Here is a 13,242-nt window from a genome sequence, read left to right on the forward strand (position 1 = left end):
ACTAACATGTACTGGTGATAGCTCTAAAATAGTTCTGTAATGGCACTTATGAGGAGACACTTACTCCGGTCATGATTCATTTAATCTTTAAAGTTCCTAGATGAAATAAAAAGGGAAAACCTTTCAGAAAGTCACGCACCATGTGGATTGGGGAAACCAGCTGGTTAGGAATACAAAGGAAAAAATACGAAAGAATGGAATCTGTAGCTCAGTCATTTAAGGTAAAACACAATCATAGGTGGCACACTTGTTGATGGAGCAGATCACATTTGGGATATAATGAACAGTTGAATTTCACACCAAGTTTAGAAAATAATTAGATTTAGCTACATTTATGCACTTGCTTCTATTACACAGAGATTTTCCTATCTGTCCCCAATACAAAAAGTAGACCATGCCAAGTCAATAGTTTTGGTAGATCTGTCATGATGTGGTCAGTGGTGTGTGTGTTTCTATTTTGCTTTTAATAAAATAGGATTTCCAGTGAATTCCTAAAACATTCCCAAAAATCTGAAAACCAAAGTCCAAATTAGTCATCTCAGTTTCACTAGAGACTGGAAATAATTTTCTCACAGACATAAAATATAAGTCTTGTCTGCATTGTAACACACAAGCATTACTTTGTTGAGAGATGCTCATGTACTTTTTATTGTAATGCTTTTATACTGAAGAATAACTTGTCTTTCTGAATGTTTGTGACCTTTTTTTTTTAAATGTCCTTTCATGAAGAATCATGTCCAAACACAAAGAGAAGCAGCAGATGATTTATTTTGTCTTGTTTGTATTTTTATGTATACATCAGACCTCTTTAGGTTTTTTGCTCTTGCAGAAATTTCATATAGTATGTTCATCTGCTACCTAAGATTAAAATACCTGTTCACTGTCTTTTGTTTTTCTTCCTAATGCACATTTCTATTACACATTTTAGTAAAAAAAAACTGGCAATTTCTGACCTGCTTATGTTAATAGTATCTTCTCTGAGAAGATCTTTTCTTGTAAAAGGAAAAGTTCTTGCTACAAATGACAGTGGCAGATGAGTACCATATATAAGGTGACTTATGTTAATAAAGGTACAAAAGAGGAAGAAAGAGTCATGGTTTTGTAATGACTGAGAATTCTGTTTTATGAATGGAGTCCTCAACGTATGTTGAAAAGTGTACTATCAATAGGGACACTGTAGTTGCAGTGAATGCTGCAGAAGATCAAAACTGAAGGCCTCTTAGATAAGCCTTTCTCAAAGGATTTAGGTAATTTTTTCGGTGTCCTTTATGTGTTAGTTCATTTCTGACATGGCTTTCAGTAATGCAGTTCACGTCTTTTCAGTGCAGCAGCTGGAGTCCAAATGTGAAAGTGTATCATAGTGCAAAGGCAGATCAGTTTTCTCTTTTTAGGAATGGTTTTATTAGTATTAACATCTACAGGTTTTTTACATAAAAAGTAACAAAGATGATATTTTTTTTGTCTCTGGATCTCCTGCTTCTTTTCCGTTGTTCTTTTAAAAACATCCCCAAACAAGCCAAGAAACAAACAAAAAACCAAATGAAAACCCCCAACACTGTCTGTCTTGTCCCATCCCTGCCCCCCCCCCCAAAAAAAAAACAAAAAAAAACCCCACCCCAAACAAACCCCACCACAAAACCACCCAAACCTAAACCACAAGCTCTTTAAAATTAGGTTAGAAATTGAATCTGACAAATCTTCAGGCATGTGATAGTGTTTAATGACAATAAAGATTTCTTTCCATTAGAAATTCTTAGTAACTGCAGAAACAGTCTTTGTGTGTGCAAAATGAGAATATTTTAATTTTCTTTAAAGTTGTTCTTGTATGTAAATAATTTGTACATGACTGTAAAACTTGGGGGTGGGTGGGATGAGGCAGCTTGGTTCTCTTCATAATGCACAGCACTTTGAAAGTGATTTTGGGGGGAGGGGGGTGTGTGGTGTGGCTTAGAACAGTCACTCTTCTTGATACCAGAGTTGACATAAGTTTGCTAAGAAATGTTTAGCATGTTCTGGGTGTTTTAGCTTTGTTTTTCTAAGGCCTGTTACCATAGATCTATATTTATGGTGCAGTCTACATCGATTTCCTTAGTTTATACAATATTTGTCTGATTTAACAAGGATTTGATTCACCTAGACATAAATGAACAATAATAGTGTCATATGGCTAGATGCTGGATTTGAGAATTTATTTTATGAAGTAAAACGTCTTAAATTCCTTGATTGTCCTAGAGATGTTGATCTTAATTTCAAGAACATTTACTCATTTTATTCTGTTCACATAGCACAGAGCTGTGATTTTAGTTCATGAGTAGGTAGAATTTAAGTTTACTTTGATAGTGCTGTACTAAATATAATGGCTGGTTTACAGGTCTCATTGATTTGGTATAATTTGCTAATATATTTTTTAAATTTTTGAGGTTGACAGTAGTACCATATCAAGATATGGCTCAGGTCATGCAAAATAGAAGAATGTAATGATTGGGCCAGTTGTCATATAATGCAGTTACTGTGTAAAAAATCTGTTTAGTGCAGGGAAAGATAATGTAGTTCTGGTGTCAGAGTTCTTGTTATGTCCATTTAGACCTTTTCTGCGCTGCTCTTTGAACAGGGAAAGAAAGACCTGTGAAGAATGTCCTTGTTTCCATACTGAACTTGATAATGAGAAACACAGTGTTTATAGTAAGTTACCCATGTGCGCACACTGCAGATACTGAACAAAATGAAGACGTACATTCCTCCCTGTAGTACTAGGATTTATACAGTTCATCCATATAAATGGGAATTTGCCCTCTTTGTATTCCATAAGTTGATGAGCATGATTTGGAAGTTGTGGGAAAAGAATGATGTGTTTTGGGTGGTTTCTTAGTATATAGCATTCAGAAACTCAGCATAATGGAGCAGGTAAGGTAGACATAAGGACTGTGGTTTGATGGAGGTTGAAGAGAAAGTTTTTGCTGGAAGGTGTGGGAGAAATGGATATGTAGGTCAGGAGGCCCAGAGCTGAGTGGGAGGGGACGAAGAGTTTGCCTTATTGAACCAGCATTATGATTACTATGACGTTCATGTGATCAGCTTGCTTACTTTGAGACTTTTCTTGTTCTTCTCTGCTCTAAGAAGTCTGGAGGTTGGAGTTTAGTTGGTCAAGTAAGGAACATGCTGACTTTTCTCAAGTGATGTTCAGCTAGGGAAAAGTTGGAAGCTGCTGATGCCAAGATTAGTTAACATGTTAACAACTCCATATGAACATTAACTATGCATTGCATGGTATGCTTAAGCAGTCTTGAGGAATAGATAATGCTGTCCTTGTGCTCAGAATTGGAGGTACTTTTAAAATTGCTTCTTCCACAATCCATTCATAAATCCCATATTCAGATATGTTTGGGAAAACTGATGAATGTTCTTTCAGCATGTACCTACAGTTAACTTCGAAAGTAGTTCTGCAATGCAGTGAGACTTTTTTCCTTCTGTTTCTTCTACATTCAAATAGCCTATAGAAACAAAGGCTATAAAATACATACCTTAGGTAGACATTTTATAAGTTCATAGTGTTACATGGATTTTTATAGGAGTGAAATGGAAATAAACGAATGTGTTATGGGTGCGGTGGTGTTTTCCTAGTTTCCACTGTACCCAGAAATGAGTTGAGCAAATATAGCAAATCAGATAGAGAGGAGGAGTAGCACATGCTGGTACTGTAATTTAAACATATAGTCTGTGAAGCAGTACTGTGCAGTGTTTTTACATCTGTATTATCTTTACCTGCTTTCATTGCTTTGCAAAATTGACCAGCAGAGAACTGAAAAGATGTTTTCCAGTATGAAAGTTTAGCCAGGTGTGTGTATATATATATATGTGTGTGTGTGTGTGTGTGTGTATATATATATGTATGTGTGTATGTATATGTTGTGCCCTATTTTATAAATAAATAGGCTAAAAAAGGAAATAAAGAAGTCTGTCTGTATGTGGAATGCTTTTAAGTAGAGCTGAATATTGGGAAACATATGCAACCACAGATGCAGTGTGCTTAATAGTACCTGTAATAAATGAGCTGTATTATGGAAACTTAACACAGCAGCAACACAGGTTTAATTAAGGCTGTAGTAACGGGGTTTTCCTGTACACAAGGGAAAACTAGCAATAGCTGCCACATGCAGACCAAGTAGAGCTTTGTTACTATTATTTTTTTGTACAAAGTAACATTACTATTTTTTGTCCCTGATACAATGTGTCTGTAACTTGGACCTGGAATTGTTTGTGTGCATGTTTAGAGAGGGTAAAATATACATATCACAAAGCAAAACTTTCAACAGCCACTTGATATCTTCTACCGTATAATGCAGAGTTCCTTCAATGATTAGAACACGTAATTATTTTGGTGACTACTGCCCCTTTTTGTGATCTTCTGAATTTGTATCCATTCTCACTTGTTTGGAATGATAAAGTACTTAGAAAAATCAGTATTTTGAGGAAAAATGCCAACTTTTTAAATATCAAAGAACATGTTAAAAACATAATAATTTAGTGGAGCATATTTTTATTAATTGGAGACAAGGTTTTTCTTAGTGAGTTTCTAGGCATAGCAATCAGTTGTTTAGGGCAGGGGGGAAATATTTGTCCAGTTTGACCTATGATGAGGTTTTAATTTATGACCAGAGCTCTTGGATGTTGTGGTCATGCAAATACATAAACAAAGTTTGGGATTCTAGTGTCACTGTATTTGACCTAGTTATCTTACATTCCCTTCTTGAAGGAGAAAATAGACCTAATTCACCTTCAGTGCATTCCTTAAATTGATCAAATTAATTACACTGTAACAGTGCTTATGTAGGTTCCTTTCTCACTGGTGGAGAGCAGGGTGACAAGGTCAGATGTCAGTGTCCACGAAGATGCTAGTGTTGAGGTGACAAATCTGAATTATTTATTCCTTTAGAATGTCTAAAATAATGCAGTGCAGGCTCCTAAACATGAATATGCTTTAAAATAAGAGAAACTCTGAATTTGGAACAGTTGCTACACAATCGTTATTTAATCCCAACAAAAAGATGGAAAATTTACAGCCTGATTGATAGTTCAGTACATTGATCCCCATACAAAACACAGTGCAAAACATGGGTACAAAGTATAGGTGCGAGTTGGAGTACTTCATTTTGAACTCAGATCACCATTTATATTGCATTTTTAGATGTGGTTTTGCTGAAGTAAATGAAAATGGGCATTCCATGTAATCCAGAAAAAAAGTAATTTTAAGGATTATTAATGTAAGGAAAGAATGGTAGCATGTTAATGATGTATTGGATTCTAATTGTTAACAGTACTCTTTGAATATGAGTTTTGATTGATACCAGTTCTAAATGAATCAATAACAAACTGTTGTCAACACTCAGTGTGTATTGGTAGTTTTGTCCACATGTTCTTCTCGAAGTGGTGCTTAATGGCATCAAGATAACATTGATGCTTGTTATGAATAGCCTGCACTTGTTATTAGCAAAACATGCTAATCACATACTCAAAAGGTGGCATAATCATTCATTACACTTTTGTATTTTTATTGAATTGAATACTTTTGTGAATTACAGTGTTGAATGTACTTTTTTTTTTTTTTTCCCAAAAAAGATTAAGATCCCAAAGTTTTGTAATTAGGTTCTGCAGAGGAGTAGCTGAGTTAGTTGACAGTCCAGCTGTCCTTATCTTTTCACATGAAGTTGAAAGGCAGCTGCACATCACTTTCATATCACTTCTCTAGTGTGACTGGTTACTTAAATTACCACAGAGAGATTGTTCAGTTGTCAGTGGTGAGGGGAGTAGTCCATCGAATAATCTGAGGATGTGGTCTATGTACAGAAAGTTTGGAAATACTAATGATTACTCACTAACCAGTTCATTACAACTCCCTAGGCACTGAATATGAACTCATCATGCCAAGTTACTGGTCTGTGCTTTAGATTCCAGACGTTAACTGGCTTGATTTGAAAGACTCTGAAGTCACATTTAAAAATGACAAGTAACTAATCAGCGGGAAAAGAAAGAGCATGTTCAGTTCAAGGGTACAACATCTAGTTATGGTACAGCAGGCTAGATTACAATATTCATGCTGAGCCTTATCTCACCCTTGCTTTATCTCTGATCACTATAGCTGTTTGCTGGGAAAGTGGTGGTGGCCAGAGTAAGGGTTTGAGAATCTGACATAACATGATGCTTGGAAAGAATCCAAACAGTTCTTGCTTGGTTTTGAATGTGGCTGTTGTTGGCAGACTTAACCTTTTGTTGTTAAACTTTCTGTGCTAGCAGGTCATTGTTGTGAATGCCTGACTGTCCTAACTCTCATTTTGTTTTGTCTTAGTCACATTGATCAAACAACAACATGGCAAGATCCTAGGAAGGCCATGCTTTCCCAGATGAATGTTACAGCTCCCACCAGTCCTTCCGTGCAGCAGAACATCATGAACTCGGCATCAGGTAAACAAAATCTGTATTTATAGAAAAGATCATACAAATCAAGATACTGATAGCAATTTTAATTGGGGGGAGGAGTCCAAATATCACAGTTGTCCTTCTAGTTATCCTGGTTTAAAACTTCAAATTTGTTGATGTGTGATGCATCAAGCAAGAGGCTGATGCTTGAAGTAAGAAAATTTGTGTAATATTTATTATGTCAACAGAAAATATCCTGTAGTTATTTTGTTTATGTTTTAATTTTTCCAATGGATGACTCCAACATTTGAAGAAGCAGAATTTTTGTGTAATTTCTTCTGACTGAAAATGCTGTTAAACTGATGAAGAGCAGAATTTCCATTAAATTAATGTCAATTTACATTAAAGCTGTTGTGCTTCTGCAGTATTCTTCTGCCTCCTCTTGCTCATTTAGTAAACTTGGTATACTCCCATTCATTTACATTTCCTACATCTGGTAAGAACATCTCTATTTTTTCCAATCTTCCCTAAATGAATAAAGCAAACACCTGGAATATCTTGTTTAGAAGCAGACACGTTGTGATTTACCTCTTATTTTGCTATCATTTCCAAAATCTCGTATCATGATGCATTATTCCTCTAGCTGAGGAAGACTGATAACTTTTCCTGGAATATAGAATTGTTTTTCAGCTGGTGGGGGGACTGTCACTAGACAGCAGTAAAGTGTGCTTGTTCTTGCTATAGCATCTGCTGTATGCTTTCAGAGCTCTCTTGTCCAGATGATGCAGAGAGCAAGCAGACAAATTTGGTGCCATATTAGTTTGACTGCTGCACTCTTCCCTGTGCTTTGTCACCTTCTGTCTGTCCCTTTGGTTCATGTTTTATTTATTTTCTCACAATCTGATTGTATTTTGTATATGTCTGCTGTTCCTGTATTTCACAAAGGTTATTCTGGTGCTGCTTTTTGTTGTCCGTTTAGACCGCTTTGTTTCATGCTGCAATTCATATGCTGCAGACAATACCAAAAGATTAACAGGCGTGACCAAACTGTGCTGTTCATGACCAAGTATTAGAGGGGAAGCTAATCAAACTTTTTGCTGGCTAGGCCAGGAGATTGGGTTATCCTGAAACAAATGAGAGTCCTGTTCATGTTCAGGAAGTCATGATTCAGAGGTCTCAGGCTCTGATGTGAAAATACAATATCTGATTATTTTTTCTGTAAATATATCCCAGGAAACCTGCAGTAATAGAGATGACGTTTTTACAGGGACACTTCTGAAGAACAGAGAATAGGAGAAAGGAAGCAATTACCTTGTTCTGTCTTGCCTTCTGGCTTATCTAATTTTTTTGCTAAAACTAGATGCTTGCTGTTTTGAATATTGACATAATCTCTGTATTTTAAGATAACTCCTCAAACCTTCCATTGTACCAAGAATTAACAGAAAAAAATATTGACAGTGAAGTAGGATTAATTTTATGTACTTAGAAATGAAGGGTCCTTAGCAAAAAAATAAACTGATTAGTTGTAAGGTGTAAAAGCTCAAAGAGAATCTAGCAGTCAGTACACAAGCATGATTTTTCTTTTAAATTAAGAATTTACATGTGATTGATGGAAATGTGTGAGCAGTATTTCTGCATAGATATTGTTGCTCATGCAATAGAGTTATGTTTAAGTGGGTTGTCTTGTGACTTGAGAAAGTACTTAATAGATTACAAGTTCACTGAACATTTATTTTTAATTTCACAGGTGATACTGTATTGAATATGAACTGAAATTCTTGTAAAGTTTTTTCCCCCTAGTGCTCTGAATTTGATAAAGTGCAGGAAGAAATCAGAACTTCTGTGTATATTGAATTATGTGTTTACGTGGCATTGCCTTTTTTAAGCTTAAAACAGTTGAGGTAGTATGACTTGGAACTGGCTCTTTGGATGCACCTGCTTACCCTTAACTTACTTGCATTTAACAAAAGTTTGTTTTGAATTAAATAATACTGAACCTGCACTTATTGGATATGATCCTGTACCTGATACCTGATTTGGCAAATCTTTATGTGCTAACTTTAATTTTTTTTGTTGTTGTTGTTTTAAACTATATTGTTGTGTATTTGTTTTAACTAAAGTCTCTTATATCTGCTTCTGTTACTTTTTACTACTGAGTTCATGGTAACTTACGCTTCCTTGGTGGCCTTGTAGAGAATCTTGGAGAGAAATGGAAAAATCAAGTAACTATGTACCACTTTAGCACAGTGGAACTTAAATCTGAGTGCTAATGTCATAAATATAAGACTCCTTAATGTTCTAATTTGGATATTCATCCTCAAAAACTGGGAAATAAAATTGAGACCTTTAAGATAGAAGTTCCCTGTTATGAAATGTTGCTGGCAATGAAACATGCCTTAGTGCTTTGAGAGCCTTTCATGGAAGACACGGGAAAAACCAAGTGTAAGTATTATGACAGCTGGAGGTCACTGACTTGAAAAAAAAAGTCAAAATGCCACAAGGGAGAATGTTTTCCTTTCTGTGGGTTCATTCTTGTATACCACTCATTAATTGTAGCCCTTAATCAGAAGTTACTGTCCCAAGTTTTAGTGTATTTGATTACTGACTACCATAGGAGCATGTGAGTAAAGTTGCTGTGATAAAACGCAAGATTTTTAGGAGCTGTCTTGAAAGCCATTAGAAGCTGTAGCCATTTAGCCAGAATTAGAATTCTAACCAGAATTAAGAACAGGAAAACAAACTGAAGTGGGAGAGAGAGAACAGAACTTGGAAAGGTGCTGTCTGCATATTGAAGATAAACCTATTGTCTTTTCTGGATGAATAGGATAAGTGGAGCTCAGGGAAAATGGGAAGAAAGCAAAACTAGAGGGTGTAGTAAAGATGAAGGCAAGTCAAAAGAATGTTTAAAAAAACCAGGGAAGATGTAGTTTAGTATGAGGTTGAGATTTTTTTGTGTGTGTTTTTTCTTAAGAAATCCCACCTCTCAAGGCAGCTAAGACTGAATGAGAATCCAGGTATGTTGCTGCAAATTACGTTTCTTTAAGGAATAGGCATCTGAACCATCTTCATCTATTCCTGGCATGATTTTGTGAATTTTATATGTGTTAGCATACGTCCTTCACAGGAGGGCATCAGTATGCGAAAATTGAGAATTTTTTTCCCCTTTGGGTTCTTTGATTTTTTTTTTTTGTCTCAGTGGTGCTGAACTGCACTTGCTACATGTAATCAACTAAGATGTTTTGGGCTATATACGTGCAGAGAAACACGTTGTTGGTTAAACTTCTGTGAAATAGGATTGCTTCTTCACAGCAGTAATGGAAAGAAAACAAGCCTGTTACTTTTTAATATGCAACGTGTATAAAACTTAGTCTTGACTGCTCTGATTCTCTGTGTGTTTCTAACAATTTTTTTCACTAAAGGTATTACAGGATAAACGTATGTTCTTCTGTCTTGATTTTTAAAAAAAAAAAAAAAGGTAGTAATAGTATGTTTTACTTCTGAGGATCCTCTCCTATACATTTCTTACTGAGGTAAAGCTATAAATTTGAAAGTAAACAGTGCCTGTCCTACAGTTACAGTTGATATAACAGATGGGATAGTAATTGTGTTTATATACTTCCATTCTTCAGGTACTTTTTCTTCCTGAATCATACTTGACAGCACTGCTTACTTTAGCCTCTTCTGCTTGCACAGAGACATTAGATTATCAGCTTTGGAGCAGATTACCTGTCTTTTGTTCTCTTTTGTCTTCCCTCTTACATTGCAGTTTTGATGTGGACTTCCTGGTGAAAGATTGTAGACCTAGTGTAATTCCATTGCCTCTTAGGGTAAGGCTGTAGTGCCATGATAAAGATTGGTAGGAAAATGGACACTCGAATTTCTAACTCTTGAGGGTTTTTTCCCCCCTTGGGGGGATGGGAGGGTAGGGAGAAATATGCCAATAACTAACACAGGTTGTAGCTCTGCCTTAGGTTCTTGCTCACTTCAGTTGCAGATTTCTCTTCTGTGTAACCAGTCACACTACAAATTCTGCTTTGTGTACAGTCAACACTACATATGATCTGTTGTGAAACTCGAGTTTCTAAGTATCTGCGTGACAGTAATATTCATTTCTTTCTTCATCTGCAAAAAATACTCCCTTTTTAATAGTGTCCTTTTGTAAGTTTTACTGATTTAACAGAATAAAGGTGGACTTTGATTTAATTTTTAAAAGTTTTAGAATCACAATGACAGTGTTTAAAGGGAAAAATTTCAACTTTCACAAAGAAAGATTAGGAAGGTTCTTGGAGATGAGTGTTTGTATTAGTTGAAGGTGATTCCTGCGGTTGAATATAGGTGTTCCAGTTACTGGGTTGTCCATGCATATTTTTTTAATATATAGATACAGATGCCCTCTAATATACATTAACATTTTTTGTAAAATACTTCTTTCTTTATTTTACAGTTCAATATTAGAAACTGTAAGGACTTGCAATATTTACTTTGTATCCCAACATAACTTGAATCTACTACATTTTTGCTTTGTTACTCTTCTGTTGCTCTCACTCTGCCAGCAGCAAGCTTTGCTTTGCATTCAAGACTCGTGTTTCATGGCAAAAATGGTATATTGAGAAAGTAAAAACTCACAAAAAATGGAGACATGCACCAAATAGAGACATGCACAAAGACTTTTGAAAGTACATGTATTTATGTTAAGTTACACCATTATGAAAATATTTAGTTACAGAGGTATGCCTTACCAGTATTTCTGTAAGGATGGCTCACATTTGGAAATTGGAATATAATTTTTCGATAACCTTGTCTTTAAAACTACCATGGTAAATGGTGAATTCACTAGCCTGTGCAGATAATTTCACAGAATTGTAAGTTTATGGTTGTGATTGTGTTCAGTTGACCTAGGAGGCACCAAACAGAACTAGTAGGAAGGAGACTATGCCACAGGGATATTAGTGGTGCTAAATGTTTACAAAGGCTCAAGGGAGACTGGACAAGTACTTGAAAGAGAAATCCTTTGGCACCTAGTAAATTGACAGAATCTGGCTCAAGAAATCACCTGAGGTACTTGGAGGTCAAATGACTTCATAGCCACTATGCCTTTTGGGTTTATATGTGTATTCAGTGCTTTATTTAAAAGTTTATAGAGTGTGACGGTCACTAGGCGGGCTGCTTTCAGCAACAAGATCTGTCCATCACACCAGGCTAGCTGCCTGGGCTAAATGGATTTTTGGTTAGACCCAGCATGGCTGTTTTTTTACATCATGGGCTGCCATAACTATGGAAAGAGCAGCAATATAGAGCTTATATAACTCAAGTCACTTATAAGCTAATGCTGGGAATTCTGGTCATATTGGGCCTTTTAGGGGAAGAGGGACATATAATTACACAGGAAATTTCCTAGGTGCTCTGAGTGAATGTGTCCGCTATACTTCACCGTGGATTTCCATTTTCTTTCATTACTTGCCTCTAACAGAGTTTATCAGCCAGCCAGTTACAAAACCAGACTTGACAGTCTTCTGGTTTCATATCTGCTCACAAAACCAGATAGGAATTACATACAGAAAGCAGTACTAATCAGTTTTTGAACTACCATTTCAACACGTAGAGATGACAGCACAAACATGAGAGCAGTTTACTGCCCAACGAAGAAAGCAACATCATGATTAATGCCAAAAGTTTCTAGAGAGAAAAGTTCTGTTTCTGCAGCCATTGATGGCACTTAGCAAGGAAGACTTGGTGCTATGACAGCCAGGTGAGCAGATGGACCTTTCCTGTCCTGTCTACAGCTGTGCATTTTATTTAGGCAGAGAACCTTGCCCATGTTTGTCTCTAGTAATCTAGTATTCATCAGATCACTGAATCTCATAAGCAGTATTGTTCCAGCAGGTAGGTGGACTGATCAGCTCCTGTCATCCTGCTTCAAAGACATTTTGTTCTTATTTACTACAAAGAAACATGCTGGACCAGTACATACTTTAGTCAATGTTCAGCAAGACTGACACCCCAAAGCTGGTTTTGTTTTTCCTGGAGCCAGCTGGGTTTTTGACTTTGCAGTTCAAAAGAGAATTTCTTGCTGGGTTTGATCTCTGAGGGATATGTGGCTTAGAAGGACTCTTGAAGAGAATGGTAGCAAAGGTCTGCCCATATAGGTAGCACGTTGGCTTGGCAGTCAAGGAACATTTTTGGTCGTCTTTGACTTCTACGCTTGGATGATGTGGGAATTGTCGCTGTGCTTCCATGCCCCAGTTTTATAAAATAAAATCTTGCGTTTAACTGGCTGGTCTGTTTTGCAGTCTTGTCACTCTTTCTTGCCTGTTCTGTTCATTAGTCTCTGATAAAAGCTGAGGTACTCTTATAGGCAGCATTTAAAGCTTGTGACTGTTAAGGATGGGAAGGAAATGTCCAACAGTTAGAACACTGTTTTTCCTCACTGAAAAACCTGTAGCTCTAATGGTGGAGTAGTGAGGTTGCGACAGAAAGGCATAGTTTTCTGAGCCACAATGAAAGAGTTTAAATTAGAAATGTAATTTGCAGGAGATCATCAAAGACCGCAGTAAGAAATTCTTGTCCTGTTTATGCCTTGGGATATTACTGGAATGCAATCGAATTATTATTTTACTCTTTTTGACATTTCTCCAAGAACATCTTTTGAGAACAAATCTGTCCTTCCCCCCACTCTCTCCTCTCAGCTTTAGACAATGAATTCTTCAACAGAAACATGGCGTTAGGACAAAATGACAGGCAAAGAGCTAATGTAGTTTGAACATGGATGTAGTATGTGCTTTAGGCATTTATCAGATATACACACATTTTTTTGTGTATATCTGAACA

The 13,242-nt window shown here is 36.4% G+C and overlaps 1 protein-coding gene across 1 annotated transcript in view; it reads left to right on the forward strand.

The window, feature by feature from the left end:
* YAP1 (Yes associated protein 1) overlaps positions 1-13,242 on the forward strand; it is a gene marked incomplete at its 5' end in the record, with an annotated part of 91,311 nt that overhangs the window by 44,582 nt on the left and 33,487 nt on the right. Inside the window, one exon of the mRNA XM_026855979.1 lies at positions 6,344-6,459. Coding sequence (XP_026711780.1) covers positions 6,344-6,459 — 116 coding nt within the window. The remainder of the gene's footprint in view (positions 1-6,343; positions 6,460-13,242) is intronic.

The sequence above is a fragment of the Athene cunicularia genome, assembly GCF_003259725.1.
Source record: "Athene cunicularia isolate RWA chromosome 1 unlocalized genomic scaffold, athCun1 chr1_part1, whole genome shotgun sequence".
Classification (NCBI taxonomy): domain Eukaryota; kingdom Metazoa; phylum Chordata; class Aves; order Strigiformes; family Strigidae; genus Athene; species Athene cunicularia.